This window comes from Enoplosus armatus, chromosome 18 (genome assembly GCF_043641665.1).
Source record: "Enoplosus armatus isolate fEnoArm2 chromosome 18, fEnoArm2.hap1, whole genome shotgun sequence".
Lineage (NCBI taxonomy): Eukaryota > Metazoa > Chordata > Actinopteri > Centrarchiformes > Enoplosidae > Enoplosus > Enoplosus armatus.
The window spans coordinates 4,055,921-4,080,062 of record NC_092197.1 but is presented as its reverse complement, the minus strand read 5'-3'; the positions used below and the strand labels follow the sequence as shown (position 1 = coordinate 4,080,062).

The 24,142-nt window shown below is 42.1% G+C and overlaps 2 protein-coding genes across 4 annotated transcripts; both read left to right on the top strand.

Annotated features, from left to right (window-relative positions):
- Positions 1 to 1,931: 1,931 nt before the first annotated feature.
- dab2 (DAB adaptor protein 2) lies at positions 1,932 to 10,494 on the top strand. 3 transcript variants are annotated; one of them, XM_070924419.1, is made up of 15 exons: positions 1,932 to 1,978; positions 4,671 to 4,940; positions 5,066 to 5,205; positions 5,521 to 5,619; positions 5,720 to 5,851; positions 5,987 to 6,070; positions 6,314 to 6,340; positions 6,424 to 6,474; positions 6,584 to 6,646; positions 7,513 to 8,136; positions 8,705 to 8,777; positions 8,943 to 9,596; positions 9,705 to 9,874; positions 9,964 to 10,056; positions 10,159 to 10,494. In XM_070924419.1, exons 2-14 carry the CDS (start codon positions 4,802 to 4,804, stop codon positions 10,036 to 10,038), a joined length of 2,331 nt encoding a protein of 776 aa, XP_070780520.1. In that variant the 5' UTR covers positions 1,932 to 1,978; positions 4,671 to 4,801; the 3' UTR covers positions 10,039 to 10,056; positions 10,159 to 10,494. The 3 variants fall into 3 exon arrangements, with proteins under 3 accessions (XP_070780520.1, XP_070780519.1, XP_070780521.1); XM_070924418.1 differs by having other exon boundaries at positions 8,705 to 8,834; XM_070924420.1 differs by lacking the exon at positions 7,513 to 8,136 and having other exon boundaries at positions 8,705 to 8,834.
- A 2,056-nt stretch (positions 10,495 to 12,550) lies between these two features.
- LOC139301294 (transcription factor TFIIIB component B'' homolog) lies at positions 12,551 to 23,961 on the top strand. The gene is made up of 29 exons (XM_070924651.1): positions 12,551 to 12,747; positions 12,846 to 13,482; positions 13,583 to 13,686; positions 13,791 to 13,856; positions 13,967 to 14,122; positions 14,306 to 14,439; positions 14,555 to 14,649; positions 14,775 to 14,829; positions 14,948 to 15,082; positions 15,210 to 15,440; positions 15,753 to 15,816; positions 15,911 to 16,109; positions 16,195 to 16,304; positions 16,433 to 16,814; positions 16,989 to 17,117; positions 17,620 to 17,656; positions 17,755 to 17,868; positions 17,973 to 18,857; positions 19,326 to 20,439; positions 20,554 to 20,696; positions 20,824 to 21,020; positions 21,198 to 21,261; positions 21,363 to 21,516; positions 21,615 to 21,738; positions 21,828 to 21,861; positions 21,956 to 22,060; positions 22,151 to 22,427; positions 22,544 to 22,835; positions 22,931 to 23,961. The coding sequence occupies exons 1-29, from the start codon at positions 12,551 to 12,553 to the stop codon at positions 23,042 to 23,044; spliced, it is 6,348 nt and encodes a 2,115-aa protein (XP_070780752.1). The 3' UTR covers positions 23,045 to 23,961.
- Positions 23,962 to 24,142: the final 181 nt, after the last annotated feature.

The window sequence follows — 24,142 nt, the reverse complement described above, 5'->3', positions numbered from 1 at the left end:
ATGTGTATTCAAATTCATTGTTAAGTGACGGCTCAACGAAGTAATAAACGCAGACACATTTACACGAGTGAAACCTATCAGTCCACAGCAAAAAGCTACATTGACGTCACCACTCATGTTAGTGCAGATCTCAATGCTGATGTTTACTCTAGTTTTGTAGCTGTACAAATGCCTGATTTCCATTCCCAATCATTTGTTTCTATTTCTTTGTTTTTTCTGTTGAAGGAGACACAGTTCTTTGTCCTTTTAATTGTGGCTGTCCCTGATTATCCTAACTACCCAGTTCTTCTCTTAATTATCCCAAACAAACATCTACTGATGCCTCTGCACACATGAAACAAAACACTTCCTGTGTGGCTTGAGGATTTTCTTCCTGGGAATATCATAACTGGCACTCAGTGCTTTGAACAGCAAATATAAAAACTGTCATTACATGGCTGAATCCCTATATGGTATCACAAGCAAAATAGACATTTATACTGAGGAAGTTTATGACCCGTTTTCAGCCGTCAGTTTACTGTAATTGCAGTAACACTAGTGCACGGCAAAAGGAAAAGCAGTGCCTGGTCTTTCAAAAATTGTGCTGTGTCAGCAACATTGGAGCTTTCCTCTGGTTTAGAGTCGTCTGTCCCCTCACTCCCTCCACACTTTATGATATGATGCTCAGTGTATGTGACGTTTAGATAATATGAATGAGCTTTTTCATTGGAAAGTCATCCAATGCTGTGGACCCACAGCGTTGGCAGAGGAAGGTGGTATATATTCATGGTTTTTCGGGTTACCAGTGCAGGAAGCAATTTCTGCCACAAATGCTGAGCAACAAGGAATCCTTGCTTCACCTCAGCCTCTGCCATTTTCTCGCCATTCTGTCTTCTTACACAATATAAACAAATGAAAGTCATAGTCATGCTTCAAATCACATGTTTCATTTAAAACAAGACTTATACTGAAATACATGCTGTTTTGAACAACAATAACAATGTTGACAAAAAAGATGGTTAACAGCCCATTTTTGGACATTACTTAGACTTACATAGACTTGGGAGGAGGGGCTTACTTGGAGGGTCATTACACTGGAAAATTAAAGCTGCAATAGCTTCTTTTTTTGGCCACTTGGGGGCAGCAGAAACAAGCAATTAAGACATTGACATATTGTCACTTTTTAAAGTTGATATGCAGCACTTGTTAACAAACAGCTGCTTATTTACACGTCCAGCACATATGTTGTCATGTTTCTGGCCACCTGACGAATGTGTCTCTCTGTTGATGGTCTCCACCAACTCCTGAGGGACATATCTAGCTTTTTAGCAGCTAAATGCTCCATAATGTTCACCAGCAGGTCGCTAACTTTTGTCTAACTTCTGTTTGGTGCCGGGCACGTAGCCTTCAGTGGGTTTTTAGGGCTTTTTTGTTGTTGTTGAAAACAGCTTCCTGCAGCTGCCGGAGAAATCTCTTAAACATATATTTTTCTTCATAATTAGACCATACTGTCTAATAATTAATCAATTATGTGCAAAGATCCAAATGTGTAGGCAAACAGATGAGGAGGGGATGAAAACAGGCCAGCCGTGTTTAACAGTGTGCTGTAGCCTATGATAATGAAATCAGTTCTATCTTCTTATGATACAACATTATGGACACATTTTTTGTCATGACCCACTTACTGTATGTAGCCTATATGTTCATGCGCCCTACTGTGACCAGGGGCTCTTTCACGTGAAGAGACCGCCCCTCTTGCAGTTGAAATCTGCAGTGAGTTGGTCTGTCAGTCAGTGAGTGAAGGGTTAAACAGGGAGTTTGCAGCGGTCTCTCCTTTCTGTCCACGGCATTTAGCGGAAAACATCTGACTCCTGCTCGTTTTCCGACGCGGTGTTTGGTTTTACTCATTTTTTCGCCGGAGCCGCGGAGGCATCACGGGAACAAAAATCACAGTTTCCAGAAGCAGGATCTCCACGTCTTACTGCGCGCTTTCAAACAGGTAGGTCACTGCGTTGTTAACATTTTCCATCCATGCATTCATTAAGGACCTACCAAAGGACCACAGGTAGTCGTGTTTAAGGAGTTGCAAAAATGCTGTTTTCTTTTTAGTTCGTCTGTAAAAGCCGCAATCATAAGTCCAAGTAGCTCTGTGAGAGTTGCTCCTCAGACTTAACATTGTTTTTCCATTAACTGCGGTGAAGGCGCATCACTTGTTGTCATTTGTGACTCATTCGTGTTCCTTTACTGTCTCAACTGTTGGCATAACAAACAGTATACATCACTTTTCTCCCTGTAAGTATTCAGAACTCTCTCCTCTGGCATCAACCTCTATCAACAAACCTCTTTTTAATCCTGTAAGATGTGATTTTCAGTAAGTTGCGTCTCCCATCCGCATACCTATATATCTATATCTTAGTTTTGTGTGCAAAACAGTCTTCATTTTGTATGAAAGTGTTTGTATGCCCTTTGTGTTCACAGTGGGCCTGTGGTATTTCACCATCTCATTCACTTGCAGACTGAGTCATTCCCTGATTTCCTCCAGATGTGCACTAGTTTACGTTTCCTGACGGCCCAGGATTGTGACATTTCTGCCCTTGCACTGCAGTTATTCTGCTGACAAATATGAATTTACACTTGTGTTCTGTGGCTAAGTGTTATTTGTATTGTGACACTGGTGGATGCTGTAAAGAGCTATTTTTCTTCTCATCCTTCATGCGGTAGTTGTGAGTACCTTTTTGTGCAAGTTGTTAAAATGTAATCCTTTAACTCAAATGTGCAATGAACAGCTGACGTTTCACCTTTTTTAGTAGCCTTTCCTCCTGCTAGTGGGACTCTGACACCGCTGTAGTTACTGGACAAGTGCAGTCACGTGTCACGCTCGTGTAAATGGAGCATCAACAAGTGTTTAGGGTTATGTCTTGTTTTTCTACGCTTCCTTGCACAGCAACAAAAACAGCGTGTGTGTCTCTGTGCCTTGCAGGAATTTAAATGTCACCATGGGGAACCAAACACACAAGGCCTTAACCTGCTTGTTTTCTTGACTTCAAAACTGGTGCTGGTGGATAAAATGACGTTTTTTATTGTTTTACAGCTGTACAGTAGCTCCTGTGATACAACCCTTATTGAAATCATTTCATAGTGAGTAAACAGGCTCAATTTCACGCCCTCTATTTTGAACAGGTGTTCATTTACAGAGTCTCTATATATACTTGTGTCAGTCTCTGATGCCGTTTGATTTGATTCACAGTGAGGTAACAGTTTGCACAAACCTGGAATGCACTCAGTGCCCTTTTAAAGTTCCCATCTGTTATCTCATCTTGTATGGCTGCCATTTCCTTTATGAATCAAACGAATTATCTATCTCATTGATTTCGTCATACACGAAACCTCTGGACCCGACTGTCCCCTCACACAGGTGCATTTGGATTGTGCTCCTTTTGAGGATCATTTTATGCAGGTTTCACATCATCAGTATATTACGGGTTTTGAGGATTATTTACGCGGCTTGGTATGAGAGCATTGTGGGTAAATGATCATTCCAAAGGCTTCAATTTCCGTCTGTAGTTGCTTAGCTGGGCATCACGAGATCTTTTGCTCTGCTAGCGTAAGATTAACCTCAGGTAATTGCTCAACCTTTGCCCGCTTCCAACCTTTGGTCTGTCCTACAGTATTCACAGCCTCTTTACACTGGTATTGTAGCCACGTAGCCTCTGGAGCTGGTCCTAACGGTATGTATGTCCCACACAGAGCCATGTTTGCGTTGGTTGTATTCCACACTGGTTGTGCAGAGCAGGAGTCCTTTATGGCTTTTTTTTTTTTGACTGGCTGAATGCATGTGATTGTCACCACTTTGTTGTGATTGTTTGATTCATTAAGTGACTAAGTTGTGTTTGTTGACGGTTCAGCATGAAATAAGTTAGTTGCACCTAACATTGTTGAGGAGAATCTCAGCTGCTGTGGCATCTGCTACCAAACCACTGTGATGTTGTTCCTGCCTCATGTGACACTACCTTGTGTAAGTGCAGAAGTATTCATGACTAATGTCCAGTTTGTTGGCAGACAAATTGATGTTAGTGTTGTTGTTGATGTGCGGGTACATACGACTAGGATGTTGTTTCTCAGCCACAGTAAAGCTCCCTGATTTTTGGACTGGGTTTTTATGGGTCTGATAAATCAAAAATCAAAATGTGTTTTTCTTTGTCCATCTGTGCTTTTATAGTGGTGGCTAGGTATTCGTCCTCAGTAAACCTCCCTAAATAAATATGAAGTTCAATGGCAGGAGAGCAATACATTTCTAAAGAGGTGACCGTCTTTGTCTTTAGGATAATTGACTCTTTTACAGGGCTGAACAACTGACACAGCATGTGTAAAGCTGGGTTAAAGTGTGTGTTTTCTATGTTCTCGTCTTCATGAGACCACGATGTTTTATGGGTCATATGTCCTGTTATGCTTCTCTTTTTGAAGAGTGCTTCTGTGGTTGTAAATGTTTACTGTGGATTGTTAAAAGAATATGATGTTTATGATGCAAAATACCTTTCTAGCAGTAACTAAGTATTTTAATTGTAGCCCTTTTTAAAGTCCAATATCTTTGTTTGCAGTTTCACAAGGAAAGTGTATATTAATCTGTCATCTCCTTCTCCTTTTTTCTCTCTCACCACACGCACTGTGCCACTTCACTTTTTCTGCTCCAGGCAAATAACAAGAAAAGCATGTGTGGGTGTTAAGAGTCATCTGTTCGGTTGACCTCACTGCCCCTGAACACGGAGCTGCCATCTGCTTTACCGCTGACTGTCCACTTGTCCAGTGAGGCTCGCTCCGCACCATGTCTGCAGAGGTGGAGAACAGCGCGCCGGCCGATCCCAGCGTCGCGTCCCTATCTACAGCCTCGACCTCCAACACCCCTCCCACCTCCCCTGCAACGGCCGCATCCAAGGTCCCATTCAAGAAAGAGAAGAAGAGAGGTGAGTGACGATGGTTATGATCATGCCATGATCAACACATCTGACTGACTATTTAATTGCAAAACTTTCTGATCTGATCTTGTAGAAATCATAGTTTTGTTGATTTTTTCTTTTTTTTTTTACAGTCTCAGAGAAGACAGATGAGTATCTGCTGGGCAGGTTTCAAGGGGATGGCGTGAGGTACAAGGCCAAGCTGATTGGCATCGATGATGTCCCAGAGGCCAGAGGAGACAAGATGAGCCAGGACTCCATGATGAAACTTAAGGTGCAGCATGGGACTCTGGAATGTGTCCCGCTATCTTTTAAATGTCATGAAAAATATTAAGTGTATAGCATTTTAAAGCTGGTATCTCTAATGCTTTTTAATAATAATTCATCTGTGTGGTGGGTATCACATTTGCTGTTGTTGCAGGTCATCTGCAGTTGAAAAACGTGTTGTTTAGCACCTTCTTTCTAAATTTTATAATGGCTGATTCAAGTCCACGGCAGCTTTCTACAAGAACACCATATTTGCTGTAGACGTGTCCTCACTGCAAGTTTTGTTAACTTACAAAAGATGGAATAACATATCTTATACCAGGGTATGGCAGTAGCTGCTCGGTCCCAAGGCAAACACAAACAGAGGATCTGGGTCAACATTTCCATGTCGGGCATCAAGATCATTGATGAGAAATCAGGAGTGAGTTCTGCCATTTCCTTCCATTACTGTCACATCACGCTGCAAAGTTCATTAGATTTTGTTTCGGCCTGCTAATAAAACCTTTGTCCTTATAACTCAGGTTATTGAACATGAGCATGTGGTGAATAAGATCTCCTTCATCGCCAGAGATGTAACAGATAACAGGGCGTTTGGATACGTGTGCGGTGCAGAAGGGCAGCATCAGTTCTTCGCCATAAAGACAGCACAACAGGTAACACTCACTCACAAACCAACACACACCAACTCACACATTCACACTCGGTCACAGGAGAACATAAAAATCTGCATAAACAACAAATACAAATGGACAACAGTGGAAATGTGCTGTCTTTCTGTCACTATACAGGCAGAGCCCCTGGTCATTGATCTGAAAGATCTCTTCCAGGTCATCTTCAACATGAGGAAGAAAGAGGCAGAGGCCTCACAGAAGGTAACTGGTTCAGAGGCATTTTCATTCAAAAGGGAGAACATTTTATTTCTGAAGAAAAGCATTTTGGTGTGGTCATCTGGGAAGGCTGACAGGGAACACACTGTATGCGCCGCCTGAATGTCAACACTGCCTCTCTGTGTTCTTCCAACGAATCACATCTTCAGACATTCCATTGAAATGATACATGCCTCCAGTGAATTAAGAAAATAAGTATAATCATTAACAGTCTACCTCTGTTTACAGGGTGAAAATGGCAGCACTGTAGTTGAGGTAAGCACTTGGAAGCACTTGTTTTCTTCAAATAGTTTCTCTGGCTTCTTCCTTAACCTTCTGCTTTTCTGTCCTGCTTTCAGAATGGCAGTGATGCCTTGCTAAGAATGGATAGTGAAGTAAAAAGTGCCCAAGTAAGAGTTTCTGCTCTGTTGTGTTTGCAGCTTAACATTAAATGAAGTACCGCTGATTTATAGTAGCTGAATAAATACAGTGTGTTTCTGTTTCTTTTTTGACATCCAGCCAGTGGAGCAGTTTGACCTTTTTGGAGACATGTCGACCCCTCCAGACATCCAGGCTCCAAATGTAAGTGTGGTGCCATAGTGTAAATGTTCCATTTATCTGAACCACATTGTAGAATTATACTTAGTGAATGAACTGTAGCTGTGTGTGTTTACAGTATTATACTTTCTTTTTACACATCTTAATGATTTCAGTAGCCTGTTGGAGACTATTAAGTGCAATCCTAACAATGTGGTTTGCTACATGCTGCCTCTTGTCAAAGATATATTTCCAAGATCTGATTCAGTGTATTTGTAAGAAAAAAATGGCTCCACTGAATAACCTCAGCACGTCCCTGATCATTCCACATGTGTGAACTCAGTTCTAAAAAGGTCACCGTTTTTGTGTTTGATTATTTGAGTATTCATATCATAAATTGTAGATTTTAGACTTCAATCAAAAGGATCTTTTAAGAATTGAGTTTGTGCTTCGTGTATACCAATCTCATTGTTGTTCATCAAACCTTTAAAGCTGCTGCAAGTAGAATCTATGAAAGAGACATTTTTGTTGACTCTGGTGACACCTGGTGTCTCGTACTGGTAGTGTTTTACATCACTGTTGCTGAGCCAATTCACTAGCTGAGTTTCAGGTCAATGAGCTAGTGCTAGTTTCAGGTCAATGAGCATATTTATATAGCTTGCTGTTGTCTAAGGAGTAGCAACCTCATTATTCAAGTTGGAAGATGGACTCTAGACTGTGACTTACCAGGAGATTTAGTGACAGTGATATATTTTAGGTAAATATTCTGCATGTAGCAGCTTTAAATTGTCTTTTCACACCATGTGATTCATTTTTCATTTTGTTAACACGTGTGTTTTTCTCCTTCTGCAGAACTGATTCATAAATCTTTCTTTTTTTTTCTCTCCCACTGTCCCTCTCATGTTAACCAGGACTCTAATGATATTCTCTTGCTGGACTTTTCTGCTGAAGTTGACAGCAATCAGAATTGCATAAAGGGAAACTCCTTTGTAACTTCCTGCGCCCCTGACCGTAGGGCATCTCCCCAGACAGAGAATCCCTTTTCCTCAGCATTTGGCTACTTTCCAACCCCAGACACTGACCCTTTCAGAGATGACCCCCTTTCTAAATCACCCCCTCGGTCTGCACCCGATAATTCACACATCTCCCTCACCACCGCTAATCACCTAAACAGCCCTGCTGGCAACGCTAGTAAGACAATTATTAACGGTGGTTTGAATGGAGACTCTGAACACCTCAGTCAGCAGATAAATGGGTTATCCAGTAAGACCATGATCCTCGCTCTCAGTAACGGACAGTGGCCACTAGGGGGCAAAATAACTCAGGGAAACACAATTACCATGATGGACGGGAATGAATCTGGACCAATTCTCTCAACCAAAAACCCATTTTTTGACTCATCTTTGACACCTGCCCCCGTCTCTAATGGCATAACTCATCACCCACAACCCCCAGTGACTCATAGCAAGGATTCAGTAGTCTTAAACCCACCTCCGCAGAGCTCTAAGGCTGGACGAGGTCGAAGGAGTGCAAAGGTGAAATTCCATAGCTAGATGAATCATAGTAGAGTTGCATGTGTGATGCCTAAAATGGGTTTTATGCACATTTCCCTGAGCGTAATTAGTTTGCTAACATCTTTCTTTCTGAGCATTTACGCATTGGTGTCTGTCGGGATGCACCAGAGGATGCATTTGGTTAAGTTAAGATGCAAGGCCTATAATTAAGGACTGCAGTTAAGGGCTTGTTGTTTGGATCTGTTCTGTCTTCGTGCATGCACTGGTGGTCACATGCTTCTATATCTGGCTTGAATAAGTGACACTTTGACTGTGCTGTTGAACAATTAACTGTACCCTTTGTCATCTCTGCTCTTAATCTATTTTCTAACATTCATGCTTCAGTGATAAAAGCACTGGTAAGTGGCATGCATATGTATCAATGTTCAGGTAAATACTGGCGTGTTTTCTGACTACATAACTCCATAAAATAATTTGTTGGTTTAATATTAATTTCTAAGTACTGCGCAGTTTATGAGTTATCATGTATAAAATCATGTCAATGGTGGTGCAACAATACTTCATATTTTTGTGTATTTTCTTTGAATAGTCCACAGCAAGTGACCTGTTTGGAGCAGACCTGTTTGCTGCTTCTGGTCATTCTGAAGGGTCATCTGCTTCAGGTGACCTTTTCAACAGTACACCTGCCAACTCCACTCCCTCCTCCATAGCTGCTCTGGGTAATACACAAGAGGGGAACTTTGTGTCTTATCCAAATATGAAGATGTTGTTGGCTTTACATTTCATCCCCTTTAATCCTTAATATTCATTTTTGTCTTTATATTCAGGGAATCTTCAGTTAGGTCCTCCAGCTACCGCAAGTATCCCTGCGGCGGGCATGTGGGGAGCCTCCACCGCTGCACCCTCCATGTTCCCCATGGCAGGAGTGGCAGCTCCAGGCCCTAGGCCTGCCTTCCCACAGCCATCTGCCTTTGGTGGCGTACCCATACCACCCACAGTCTGGGGCCAGCACATGCCATCTCAGTTTGGTGCCCCGCCTTTATCCCCACCCCATGTCTGGGGCCAGCCTCCACCAGCTGGGCCACTTGGTGCTCCAGGTTGGGGTCAGCCCGCCATGACCAATCCTTTCCAGCCTGGTCCGTTCCATGCAATGGGTGACCAGCAAGGTCCGTCACGCCCCCCGCCTAGGCCACCTACTAAGGAGGCCCCTCCAAAGGTAGAAAACAGTGCCTTCACAGCTTTGGACCCCCTTGGAGATAAAGAGAAGAAGACTGGAAAGGACATGTTCAAGGACTTCCAGCTTGCCAAACCCCCTGCCATCCCAGCGAGGAAAGGGGAGCTAGGGTCCAACTCTGCTCCAGCCTCCAGCAGCAGCGAAGCCGGGGCGTTTGATCAGTACTTTTCCAGTAAAGTGGGCCTGGCTCAGGATACTGCAGATCATGATGACTATGATGTCAATCAAATGTCAGCAGTTGTTAACGGTAAACCGGCTGTAGCAAGGCACTGCAGTGCATGTAGTCAAAATTTGGCAAGTTGACAGGTATTTGATTATATGATGACTAATTGTGTCCTCTGTTGTGCCTGTTTAGATGTTCCTAAATCAGCTCCTGCTCCAGCTGCAGCCCCAGCTCCAAGCTTTAACCCGGGCCTCCTCGATGCCGCCTTCTCTTCTGCTCCCATCGCAAACGATCAAGACATGTTTGATAAAGCGTTTGGGGCCCCAAACTCCAGTCCGTTTGGAGTGCCGTCTGTAGCTATGGTACGGAGATTCACACAGACATATATTTACACCACATCAAGTATCACAGTAATGATTTGTAATGTTGGCCTTTTTTCTCAATCTTACAGCAGACTGCTACTGTTGGTCCAACTTCTGGTTCAACAGCTGCTTTTGGGGACCCTTTTGGAAATCCCTTTGCTTGACCATAACTTTGTCCATAAGTAAGTATGTGTTCATATTTGTTTATTCCTTAACTGAATTCATCTATACAGGATGAACACAATTTTCACCTTTTTTTTTTTCTCTTGTCTCTGCCCTCACAGTTGAAATTGAGTAAATGGAGCCAATGGAGATCAAATAACATCTTTGGGACAAGCTGCTACAACGTGTGCAAGACAATCCAAATGATGAACTCTTCTAACTCTTGTCCCTGACCCACCCTTTATTTTTTACACCTCCACCTCTGATGTTGTTGTTTTTTATTTGTCCAATCAGTAGTTCCCTTATTCCTAAAGACCACTGATCTGATCTAAGAAGTAAATGTTATGTCATGATCTGCTGAAGAAAGAAATGTGGTGTGTGAGAGAAAGGCACGTCCAAAGAGGTTCACTGCTGATGCTGTCTGTGTTAAAGAAATAAAATAATTCAATCACAACGTCCTTCGCCTTCTTCTGACTGAGTTAGTGAACCAACAGTTTGAAATCTGCTGGAGGTTCAACAGTCAACAGATAAACTGTATGTTTCAAGAAACAAAGGTCAGAGTTTTTGCTGCGTGCCCAAACACTGATGGCGTCAGTCTTTGTTCTGTTACAACTCCCAAAAATGTTTCTATAGGCCATGTCTGTTTATTGTATGTTACACATGTGACATACAGTAGCTGGTATGAAAGATAAGGTGAATCATTGTTGGACATGTACTACTCGCACAACAGAGAAAGAAAATCTTCATTTAAATGTACATTAACTGGCCTTTTAGGAACTCAAAATGTACATCATTATGACATCAACAGGAAAAAGTACAATAATATTATATATTATATTCATTTAATATTATATTAAAAACTCAAGTTAAGTACAAGTATTTCAAAATTGCAGTACCTTAACAGTAGCCTACCTGACTAAAATGTACTCACTTAGATTTCATCATTGGCCATTATACTCAATCCTAACAAAAACATGCATGTGAGTATGTTTGAAAAAGGAAATGAAAGGACAATGTGCTGAGGAATGTGTACTTTACTTGAGTTTTTCCACTTTCTGATACTTTATACTTTGATAAAGTAAAAATATTGTACTTTTTACTCAACTACATTGGGTTAAGTTACCATGTACATTGAAAATGAACTTTTTACACACAAAAAATGAACATAAAATGCAATTGATATCACCAAACTACCTACTAGTATATTAAGTAATCAAAAGTAGCTTCATCAACATCGAAATACTGCTCACATGTTGATCTGTCAGTATTAATAATGGAATTATTAGATATTTTAAGTACATGTTCTAGCTAATACTACTTTATTTCTACGTAACTAAAATGATGAATTTTTAGATTGGTTTGTTGTTACTTTTACTTAAATAAACTTGTCCTACCACTGACAATAACTTGAAAGCCTTCAAACAGTTATGTAATGCTCAGATTCCTTGAGAAGAAGGCCAATATTGCCAATAGACTGTACGCTCTTGCCTCAGCCGTCTCTTTGCAGAGCTCTGACTACATTTCCCACAAACCCTTTCACTCACCACAATATGACGTCAGGAAAAAAACATGGCGGATTAGTGTGTGCATGGGGTTCGCCGTCTGCCACACCGCGTCAACTAATGAAAGCTTATTTCTCCCAACAAACGACATATTCTTGAACAGGTACGTTGTTATAAGCAAAATAACCCGTGTAGACGTAATGAAACTATAAATGTAGCTGCTTCAGCGTCTAAACGTCAACAATAAGACGGTGCAAGTCAGGAAGACTCGCATACTAAAAGTGTTGTTATGCGAGTTTGAGCCCAGCTTTGTGCCCCTTTTCGACTCGTTTTGTCCATTTAATGTTTGTTTGTTTGTTTGTTTGAATACGGTGTGTTAGCTTAGTAAAACTCTCGTGGTATTTCCATGTGATTTTCTTAACGGTCAGACTTAACGGCTTCTCAGCTGTCAACGTCACTAGTCCTGTCAGTTGACGTTAAACCAATGTCTGAGGATGGGACAACATAAGGGTACTTTCCTCAATGTTATACTAATGGCAACTAGAGAAAACCCTACATTCACACAAGGCAAAATTATGTCTATACTTCATGACATCAGTTAAATGTTTCTGCTTTGTGTCGCCTACAAAGTTTGTTTTTGTAGGAGGAACCAAACCTTATATATTTAATAATATAACATATAACGAGAAACCGCAATTTACACTACTGCAGCAGACAATGACAACATTTTTACAGTATTGAAAGGAAAGTAATTGTAATTTTCTTCCACCACTGCCATGCATTTGATATGTTATGATGTTGCAATGCTGCCCAACGGAAATGTTTGCAGACATGTGTTGCATTGACTCAGTGATCTGAATGCTTAGTAATGAGCTAATGTGCTGATATGAAGTGTCTCTATTGATCTAATCTAAATAGTTTTCTTTAGTAATGTTTCCTTTACAGCTGGTTGTCAGGTTTTACTGTTTGAATGCTGATGCAGCTTTGACTTCCTGTGTGTTTTCAGTTCAAAATGTTTCGTCGGTCAAGATTTAGTATTCGGCCCAATGTCGGTACGACAGGGAGAACAGCAGCAACACCTCAGGAAACCCCTTCAGTAGGTCAGGAGGCCAGTGAGACCCCCAAAGACGTCAGTGAGAGCAGCACTGCTACTGCTGTGACAGATAACAAGTCTGTTGTGACCCCATCAGAAAAACCCACAGCGCCAGGGTGAGTGACGAGCATCGAATGGCTTCTAAAATTCATTTTTAGAATGACTGCTACTTTTGTTATGTATAACAAAAATAACAATTCTTACTGCTGTTTAGGGATGGTAATGACCAAAATGGGGAAGGTGCCAGCTCCTCAGCAGCAGTCCAGAGAAGGAAGCGGTTTTCTATCAAGCCCAAAGTGGCCCCAGGCCGCCCCTCCACGCTTGCTAGGACGGCAAAGTCTCCAGTCAAGGCAGTCTCTGAAACTCCTGTTGAAGTCCCTGGCTCAGACCTTGACAATCCAACAACGTCCAGCCAAACTGGGACTGCAGCAGTCCCTCAGGGACTCCAATCCCCAAGGCGACGGAGGCCTTCAGAAGAGAGCAAGCAGCCTAAAGTGCAACCTAAACCCACCCTCACCTCTTCTGACAGTTCAGGACCTTTAGCTGTACCTCCAGTTGAGGACTCGCTAGAACAAACGCACCTGCCAGCCGACAGCGTCAGCACATCAGACAGCCAAGTTAAAGAAGTTCCTTCCAAACTACCAGATAAAGTCCCCCCCTCTCTACCAGACAAAGAAGCTATTGCGATATCAGAGAAAGCCAAGACTCTAGTGTCATCTAAGAGTGGGCTTTCACTGTCTCCCCCAGCGTTCTCCTTGAGTAGACTCCTGAATGACCCTTCAGACTTACAGAGGCTTGCAAAGGCCCGAAAGCTCAGAGAGTTGCTCAAACAGGAGATGCACAAAGAAAAGGTAAACATACTTCAAGTTTAGTGACATATTAATTAGATATATACTGTTAGATGTGTCTTGATTCATTACACTGAAAGAGTGTTATGATTTGATGTTGCAGAAAATCAAGAAAGCTAAGGCACGTCCAAAGGAATATACTTTAGATCCTGCCAAAATGACCATGAGGGACCTTATCCGTTATCTACCAGTGTCTAACCCCATGACGTGAGTGTCTCCTCTTCAACTTAGTCAAGTTTGTGTAACATTTAATTTTTACCTCCATCCTTTTGTGTCTCGTCTTACGTGACCGTAATTTGCGATTTTTCCAGATCTAGTATAGAAGACTCGGCTCAGGAGAATGAGACTGTGGTCCCACCTTCTCCAGGAAGAGAAGAGTAAGTGTATCCCATCATCTTTCTAAAGTCAACAAAATGAATGAGTCTAAATGATGGAATAGTCTGGATGTACAGGTTCCTTGTATACCCACTCTCTTCTTTCCCTGCAGGTCACCAGAGAGAGCGCAGGAACCTGAAGTCGTCCCTAAAATTGCAAGCCCAAGGGAGGAGGAAGAGGAGGAGGTAGAGGAAGAGCAGGAAGAAGCGCTCATGGTCCCTCAGGTCAAAGTAGCAGAGGATGGCTCACTGATCATTGATGAAGAGAGGTCAGTGTGCTTCTATAGGTTATGACATTCTTTCATATTTATCTACCTTCCTTTATCTTCCTTCCTCATCACCTTGATAGAAACTGACCTTGAAACTTAATAAAACAGTGCTACATTATTGTGATAATGGAGATGCTTGAACCGATTAGCGGCTAAGTCATATCCTCTCAACCTGTGTCTCAGCTTGACAGTGGAAGTCCAGCGAGCCAAAGGGCCAAACCCAGCACAGGATCGAGACCCCATCTTTGAGCGCGGCTCCACTACAACTTACTCAAGCTTCAGGAAAGGGACCCATTCGAAACCCTGGTCCAGTGAAGGTTAAACTGATATGAATAATAGATAGAAATACCTATAATCTAGCATCTTTATAGCACTCGTATACCTTGTTCACATTGTTTTTTCGTGTCTTGATTGTTTGCTGTTTTCCATCAGAGACAGACATGTTCTTCCTGGCAGTTAGCATGGTGGGGACAGACTTTTCCATGATTTGTCAACTGTTTCCTCACAGAGCTCGATCAGAGATAAAGGTCAGTGGTGAATACAGATATACATCCACTTAAAGATAAACGTGGCATGAAGAAGCAGCACTCTGCTTCACTAAATACACAATCATGTGTTTGTTTGTGTTAACTGCATTGATTTGAACTTTCAGAACAAATTCAAAAAAGAAGAGCGAGAGAATGCCTGGAGGATTGACAAAGCTTTCAGTAAGTATTCAGTAGGACAGTATGTTTAGCTGGTTGAATCTAACATTAAATGATGAATGTTCCCTGTGCAATCCCTATGTGTATTTTGATGCAACATTTACTGCCGATTTTTTTGTAGGAGAGAGGCGCAAACTGGACATAGAGTATTTTTCTAAGCTGCTGGAGAAGATTCTGGAAGTTCAGAAAAACAGGAAGAAACTCAAGTCACTCGCTGAGAAGAACTCTTCCAAGAAGCAAAAGAGAAAGGCGAAGGGTAACTATCTTTCCATGCTTTCCATCATGTTTAATACTCAGTGAGTTGTGTATTATTGTTTCATAACTCAAATATTATTCTGTTCTCCCTGAGTTTGTCTCAACAATCCCTGTGTGTTCTAATAAAGGCAAAAAAGCTGCAAGGAAGCTGAGTGATGTGGAGGAGGGAGATGAGGAAGAGGAGAATGAAATTCCTGACTTGGAGGAGGGAGAGAAAGAGAATGAAGACCTCTGTAATGAGGGAGGAACCCCTGTTTCCAAGCCTAAGAAAAAACGCAAAAGAAATAATAAACAGGAGGCCTCAACTGAGGAACCAAATGACAAGAAAAACAAAGCGGGTGAACAAAGCAATGAACAAGGTACAGGAGAGCGTTCAGTTACTTCAGGAAAATGTTCTACTATGTTGTTATGAAACATGGTACATTTAAATAATGTAGGTATGTGTGCACAAACATTGCAATGTAGATACACAGGAGCTGCCATTTTGCTTTGCCTAACTTTTTTAACTAAATGTCTAGAAAATGAATGCTTATGGTCCCAGGGCAAGCAATATTTAGAATTAGTCAAAATTATGTTCTGGCCCTTTTTCCCTATCCCCTTTTCTCCATTCGTGTGTTGCTCTTGTTGATTGTTGCTTGTTGCTTAATTCTGTTTTGCTTTTATATGCTCAGATGAGGCCTACATACCCGAAGACGCTGAGGCAGCACTTCCTGACGACCGTACAAATTCAGACATGTAATGAAACTTTAAAAATATTGTTTTAAATAAAAAGTTTTTTTTATGCATTTTCAGTTGGCATTAAAATTCTCTGTTTTGTCCTAATAATCAGCTCAGAACAGACTGAGACTATGAATGCAGCCAAGGACACCGCAATTAAGCCAGCTAAACTGTCACGAGGCAGAGCACCAAAACCAGTACTGCCTTTGGGCCGGAAGTGGGGTAAAAAGCCTCCACCACCCTCCACACAGGCCAAAGATACTGCGGGGGATGATAAAGAGGACGAGAGTGATGGAGCCTCTAAAGAGCAGGTCATTATTTCAGTTTCAGTTTGGAGTCATCAGGTCTTTCTTCATATTGTTACTTGCTTTACTGAAAGTTATGCTAACCTTTTAGGTAAATAAAGATGCATCACCGCTAAGGCAAGCCGATAAGAGTAAGTCAGCCGATGACGACATTTCCTCTGAAGAAGAGGATGCCACCGTTCAACCTCCGAAACCTACCAGGTACAATATTTCATGTTTCCACATATTTCATGACTCTCATTTTAACATTGTGTCCAGAAACATTCCCACAGAAAATACATTGGCTATAATAAGATAGGAATGGTTCAGTGTGTGATTGTGTTTTGTAGGTATGGGCGAGTGCCCAAACCCACCAAGCCCTTGACTTACCCTGCCAAAGATGATGCACACTCCTCTGCATCTGAAACCACACCAGCGGGATGCACCGGTTCTGTTGCCAAGCCTAAACTCAAATGCACAGCCAAGAGGGGAAGATCATCAAAGCCACAATCAGCCCAAGAGTCCAAAAAGCCCAAACTAGTCACCCTCAGGGCTTCTCAGTCAGAATACAGTGATGAGGAGGATGAAAAGCAGTGGGAGGAAGAAGAGGTGGAAGAGGACCAGCACCCTGGATGTAGCTCCAGTAAGGACAGCATTGCCCCTGTTTTTGTGCCTGCCAGCCTGCGCTCCCCACATCCTATGATATCAGAAGTGGAGGAGACTATGGAGGAGGTATGAGAAACTGTTTCCCATCACAGATACACACTATCCATTAATTTTATTTTGACATAATCCTTATAACCAGCATTTTTTGTGTGTTTTTTTAATTTGTTTTTTCTTTGTGCATGGTTTTACATTCCATAACTCAAACCCTCCACTCTGGCCCCCCCCCCATCCCACGCATAGCTTGATATCTTGGCCAATATTCCTGATGTGTTGGGCATCTCCCAAGATGCACTGTGCCCTGATACTTCTTTTGAGCTGGCACAAAATGACACAGCTGAACCCTGTGAACATCAGTTGGACCTGCTAGTTGTAAGTGTCCTATGTCTAAAATGTAATACCAGTGAAATTTAATCATTATCCCCAGTTACACTTTTTATTTTAATATAATTTCTGAGATCTAATCTTAAAGATCTGACGTGATCCATCTGCATAGTTTTAGCTACAAAAGGGACAATTTCTCCCTCTTTTCAGTTTTACTGGATGTATTTATTTGGTTTGTGGTCGGATCACACAGTCATATTGTGACTTAGCATAATTTCCATCTAAGTTCAGTTTTTGCACACTATAATTTAAGAAAAGCAAGAAGTTTGAGTTTGAACAATGATGCATGCAGTCTTGGTATTTCATATTTTGCTGAGCTGGATTAACTCAAAGCAAACATTTTCAACTGACAAAGACAAAGAAAATGACAATGAAGTGTAACTGGGACTACTGTGAGATGTTTTCCATATACATCACATCCTTTCACAACCGGTCTGGCTTATATGGGAAACTTTTGATGTGACTTAAAATATATTTGTTTGCCTTGCAGGATGTTATAGACTTCCTTTCTTCAGAACACACAGAAGGTACGTTGAAGAGGCGTTCTCAGTAGCTTCCAGTGGAAAACATGAATATATTTAGACCGTCTTAAATTATAAATTTTTTGGGGGTCTTTTTGTTATAGTATCTGAGGATGAGAGCTACAACGAGGCTGCTCAAACCCTGTTGACCATCGGCAACCTGGCTCACCTCTCTCAGTCGGCACAGGATCAAATATCCATACAAGATAGCATGACAGGTTTGAGCGCAGAAGCCACAAGATTCCTTATATTGGAATTGTATTTCATTTGTTTTAGATTAAATTACAGTAAATTAAAAATGTGCCGTTATGTTTAATTGCAGGGACAACGTCAGTCAGTGTGAACGAAACCAGCCAAAACCTAGAAGAAGAGATTGCATCAAAGCCTGCTGCACAAGAGGAAAACAGCGCCACTTCTCTTATGTCTGCAACTTCTGGTCATGGAGTCACAGAAACATCAGAAGCTGTTGCCACTGTGGAGGCACAGAACAGCACACCAGACAATGGTGACATTCCCATTATTAAAACCTGTGTGACTGGTTCTGATACTCCTCAATTGCAGTCAAGTCCAGAGAGCTCAAAGAAAAATTCTCCACAAACCAGGAGAGGACGCTTATCCAAGGTGAAACCAAAACCGAACCTAGGCCAAGCCTCAAGGGCTGCTCAGTCAAAATCCCAACCAGGGACATCAACAGTAAGGGCAGCTGAAGACACAGTTGCTCCCGAACTTTCTCAAGCCACTGAGACACTATCAGCTGCCGAAGAAACTCCTAAGATAGCAGACTGTCAAAAATTGTTAAAAGATGAAAGTTCTCGTACTGAAGTCAAACTTACAGAAGAGCCATCTGGCAGTGAGGAGAAGTCTGTTGGTCTAGTTGAACCCAGTTTGGAACAGGCCACCAGAGACTCAACATCAGAGTCAACAGATGAAAAACTGAAGTCTCATGTTGGGTCAACTAAAAGTAGTAATAATCTGCTGACGTCTGACACAGCGGTCACAGAATCGCAGATGGGAGAAGGGACAAACACAGACACAGCCCCAGTCCCAGAGAGCAGCGACCATCCTGCTTCATGTGCTACACCTGCAGAAGAGTTACCTGTAAGTCTGAAAGAAGAGGGTGAAGACGCACCTTCTCACCAGACCAGGAGGAGTCGATTCCAGAAAGTCAAACCTAACCTAGCACGGACATCAAGAACTCTACATTCCAAACCTCAAACCACAAAAGACACAGTAGACAAAGACAAAGACTCCAACCCAACTCCAAACCCAGAATTCCATGAAAAAACAATAGTAGAGGTTGAAGCAGAACCAACTTGCACCACCTCTCCTGAAAAACCAAGTCAAAGTACTGGTCCTGCTTCAGATTTGATACCGTCATTGAATTTAGGCTCTCCTCTTACACCCACAGAGGAACGGTCTACAACAGATGTTGGTCAGGCAGAACCAGATGCAGCAACATCAGATCAGAGTGCCGCAGAAAACCAGGCCCAGTTTGAATCCAGTATGGAACAGGACACCAGAGACACAAGGCCAGCATCTGAGTTCACGGACGAAAAACCAATGTCTTATGCTGGGACAACTGAGAATAGTTGTAGTAACCTGCTGACAGTCACAAAATCACAAGTTGGACATGGGTCAAACATGGAGTCGTCCCCCATCCAAGAGAGCAGCGACCATCCTGCTTCATGTGTTACACATGTAGAAGAGTTACCTGTCAGTCAGAAAGAAGAGAGTGAAGTCACATCAACCTGTCAGACTAGGAGAGGTCAATTAAAAAAAGTCAAACCCAACTTACCACAGACATCAAGAACTGTGCGGTCTACACCTCAAACCACAAAAGACACTGTCACGCAGAAACCCTCCAGCCCAGCTTCAAGGCTTGAATCCACTGACAACACAATGGCAGAGGTAGAAGCACAACCAACTTGCAGTAACACCCCTCCAGAAAAACCAAGCCAAATTAAAAGTACTGGCACTGCTTCAGTTTCGGTACCATCATTGGAATTATGCTCTACTCATAAACCAACAGAGGAATCTTCAACTGAGGGCAAAAAGACAGATGTTGGAAGTGCACTTGACTCAAGCTCTGAGGGCTCAGAACAAAATGTACCTCAAAGAAGGCAACGCTTTCCCAAGGTCAAACCCAGACCCAATTTAGGATCATCCACTAGAACTACACAGACAAATCTGCAGTTAAAAGATATCAGTAAACCTGCAGAACAGCACCATATAGACACCTCTTCAAATGTAACCTCAGAACAACCGTCTGTGGACAATAACAATGCACCAACAGAACCGAAACTCGCGGAGAAAGACAGCAAGACATCAACACATTGTTCATTACATACAGAACCTCTCAGTTCAACAAAGTTGGGACCCGCAGAGTCAGAGAAGTCACTCAACAGCACAAATGATAAGGCTGCGTCCTCTGATGGTATCTTTATAGCAACATCTTTGGAATCCACAGGGAACAAAACATCAAATAATGACGAGGTGGGGGCTGGACCTGCTTCACAATGGGACTGCAAACAGGACTTGTCCATTAGCGCTACAGAGACAAATACCCAACCAACGGATGATCCAACTCCATTTTCAGATTTCCAGTCTACAGAAGATGGTTTAACTGAGTCAAAAATGGAATCGATACTCCCTACTGAGACACAGCCCACACCAGAAAGCACTCAGCAGCCACATTCAGAGAATGGCTCAGAGCCAAAAAGTCAGCAAAGTCAAGATGCAGTCCAACAATGCTCTGAAACTACTGAAAGTAAGCAAACAGCTGCCAAAAGGTAAGATATGGATCATATTGTCCTGATTCTGTCCTCAAAAAGTGTCTTATTTACAGCCTAATGGTTTAAATGAATTATTAGTTTCTCTTTTAACAGTTTGTTTTCCACTTAAAGCAGTGATGTTAATCAGTCAGGGCCAAGTCTCTCTTCCACGTCTTCAAGAAAAGCTCCTCAGACTCGTAGAGGCCGGCTCATTAAACCCAAACCCAACCTGAGACCCAGCAGCCAACCTCCACAACCCCAACTAGTAGAAGCAGGTTTGACACCTTTTTAAAATAAAAGTGTCTTTACCTCTGATATCTGCTGAGCAGATATTCAGGATTACTGCCATCCGTGGCCTTTCGGTACATTTGTTAATCACTCATGGTTCTTCTTTCTTCACAGATTCTGATACTCTGGATACTTCGATTTTCCACAAACCTGTGTCTGAACTCCGATCTGACGTCCAGGAACCAGTAGAGGAAGCTATTGAACCACGTAGTGACCAAAATTCCCCATTAAATGTTGCTGGATCCTCTCTCGGCTGTGTGACACAAGTACCTGACAATTCTACTCAGCTAAGATATTTATTTGACAGGGCTGTGGGGGTACATTTGACAAAAAAGGTTGGGAACAACTGCGGTAAAGTACCAACAAAGCACTAGACCAAGTCAATGCACTGATTAACTTTAACCAAGGGTGGGGTGTAATCTTGATCAAAAAGCTAATTTAAGGATTAATCCTCAAATGTGTTTCTCTGATTCTCCTCACAACCCCAGGATGCATCAACATCAAGTACAGGAGGGACCCAAAGTCATCCAAGTCTCACAATATTTTCCGACAGTACGTCCGTTAGAGTTCACATCAGTTGGTTTTGTGCTGTGAATTAAATACAGTAAATGCACCATGGCTTTGGCTAAAACCTCTTTCCCTCTCGCTCTCAGTGCTGTCGCAGCAGGTGCCTTCAGATCCAGATGAACCGTTTTTCATCCTCTCTCTGACTGAGATCCCAGTCTGTTCGTCAGGGGAGGTGGTGAACAGTGTGTCTGAGCCCCTCCCTTATCTTCCTGTAACTGATGCATCAATACAACAACAGAAGTTAGTGCCTGCCTTTTTATCAGCTGGTCATCCCGTTCATGCGAGCGTGGATCTGGTTTTGTTTGGTGTCTGATTCTACAACTTTCTTCACCCCTCAGCAGTGTTCTTGGAGGGAGTTTGGCAGCAGCGGGAGATGAGCCTCTCTCTAATACCATGGAGGGGAGTGGTGAGGCAGGCCTTATCAATGTAAGAGATAGTGGGCCGGATCCAGCTGCATATATAGTAAGTGAAGTGGCAAGGAACTACTTGTTGCTGCAATGTGATAAAATGTCTGTATTTGTCACACATTTTCTTTTTCTTACCCACACCAGGCTTCGACCGTGGAGAATCCAGTGGATCCACATGGTAGAGTGATCGCATTATTCTGCCATTTATTTCAACTAATGATTCATGTTTTACTACTAATGGTAAACGTGGATTGTTTGTGTTTATGGAACAGAGAGTACTACAGCCCAGCCATCCAAATTACCAGAGACTGTAGAGGACAATGATGAGACTGAAATTCCCCCTACAAAGCAGAGACCGATGGGCACTGGAAGACGAGGTATACAGTAGAGGAATACTTACTTGTCTTTGCACTCCCAGCAAATTGGACCCATCTTTTTCATCATGTACACATTTCTCTTTGAACCAGCCAAGCTGCAGGTTAAGCCCAATGCTCCAAGGAAGAAACAAGCCAGCAAGGCGCTCGCTGCCAAGGAAGCAGAGTCAATTCCCATCCAAACAAACACCACCCAGGACTCAGAGCTTCCTGGGCCTTCTGCGCAGCCAAGAGCCTTTGATGCGGTCTCCACTGGGCCACAGGAAGGAAGTGGTGATCATGTAGACATCGAAAAGAAGACTCTGGGGGGTGGGAAGGACCCTGAGGATAGCAGCTCAGGAACACAAACTGCACAGACTAGAGGGACTAGGTGTCGGAATAGGTGAGGAAAAACTGTAAATCTGAATAATTTTCCTAGTTTTAATATTGATATCTATCAATTGTAATTAAATGTCAGTTCATTTTTGTTTTTCCATTACCTGACAGAAAGCCCGAAGGCTTCACTTCCCTCCTTTCTGAGACACTCAACACTGCCCCTTCAAGCGGGCCTAAGGTCAAAACTCCACGGGCAGCAGGAAAACGACCTACCCCAGCACCTGTAGCCCCAACATCATACGATGTTGCTCCCACACCCAGTCCGACACTACCGCCAGAGGAAACCCAATCAACATCGTCTCCCACATCATTAACCCAAGTAGAGGTGGACATCGAACAGACTTCTGACCACAGCCGACTATGTTCAGACCCAGCTCCTAGCACTTCTCAGTGTACAGCTCAGGTAAGGAGGATGGGGAATCATTTCAATTCAGTGGAATTCATACACACCCAGGTGGAGTCGATTACAGCTGATCCTTTCTTCTCTTTTTGTTGTAGGTTTCAGCTTCCCCGCAAAGTGACTGTGTGGAGAGTAGCTCTACAGAGGAGGAGCCCACCAATGTTTCTCAGTACTTCTTAAGTGACATTTTTACAGAAGTGGAAGAAGGATAAAAGCCATAGAGAGGTGGAGTGAGAGGAGCAACCTGCAGGTGGCTTGTCTTTTTAATTTTTTTTGTTTTGTGAAGTTATGTCTGTAAAGGTTAATTTATAACAGAAAGACTGTTTTGGTTTTGTTGTTTTTGCTGTCAGTTGTAATGAAGTGAAGCTAAATTTACTATACTGACAAATGCATTTTCACTCCCACAAGCACTTTGAATATGTACAGTAGTTTGAATTTTAAACGGGCATTAGTTCCAACAATAAGTGCTGAATTGTACACAATAACCACAACATTGTTAAATCACCAGTTTGCCTCAGAGGTGGCAGCTTTTCCCAATTATTCATTACATTTCGAGCCTCAGATTACCCTAATTTGGTTGCTAAGTACCTGTGAAAATGTAAGTATTGTACAATAGCAAACTGGTTTTTGAATTTTTCTTTTTCATATCTGTTCCATTTTAACACAGACCACTGGTAAAACATTGGTCTCAGGTAGAAGAACATGACCGGATTACTTGACATCAGGTATAGATATATGTTGTAATGTATTCTCTTTTTTGATGCCTCTTCTGTGTATTTTTGTGCTAATTTTAAGTCATCCATTCTAATGTGAAACTATTTTTTGTTTTGTGGTACTTTTCATTTAGAAAACAAGACATCAGACATTTCATTCAGTAGAATTTCATCATTATATTCAGAGTAGAGATAGTTAAACTTTGTTTTGCTAAGGAGCATAGGTTAAGACATTTTGTTATACTGTAAATAGTGTTAATCAATTGATCCTTCAAAGGTCCTTGTACAGCATTCAGATTATTATGTTTGATACTTGAAACAAAAACACATCATGCGTTGTCTTAAATTCTTCATTAGTTCATTAAAAGAAAAACGTGGGATTATGTAAGATCTGAATAAAACGTGTTCTTCCACCACCTGATGACATGATTCAGTCTTTCATCTACGTAGATTCTACTTTAGTATTTTTATGTTGAGTTTACTTCTGATGAAACAGAACATTTTAATAAAGGTGTACATCCTCGAACATCACCTGTGGCTGCGTCTTTATCAGACCTGTATAATGTTTCATCAACTTTAATGTGCAGTGTCTGGGGA

What these genes read in the sequence shown, in the direction of transcription:
- dab2 (XM_070924418.1), top strand. Translation starts at nt 4,802, where the DNA reads ATGTCTGCAGAGGTGGAGAACAGCGCGCCGGCCGATCCCAGCGTCGCG. An exon ending in AGGCAGAGGCCTCACAGAAG is followed by an intron (nt 6,071 to 6,313) that starts GTAACTGGTTCA and finishes CTCTGTTTACAG; the next exon opens with GGTGAAAATGGCAGCACTGT. An exon ending in GAGGTCGAAGGAGTGCAAAG is followed by an intron (nt 8,137 to 8,704) that starts GTGAAATTCCAT and finishes TTCTTTGAATAG; the next exon opens with TCCACAGCAAGTGACCTGTT.
- LOC139301294 (XM_070924651.1), top strand. Translation starts at nt 12,551, where the DNA reads ATGTTTCGTCGGTCAAGATTTAGTATTCGGCCCAATGTCGGTACGACA. An exon ending in GATATTTATTTGACAGGGCT is followed by an intron (nt 21,021 to 21,197) that starts GTGGGGGTACAT and finishes TCACAACCCCAG; the next exon opens with GATGCATCAACATCAAGTAC. An exon ending in GCACAGACTAGAGGGACTAG is followed by an intron (nt 22,428 to 22,543) that starts GTGTCGGAATAG and finishes ATTACCTGACAG; the next exon opens with AAAGCCCGAAGGCTTCACTT.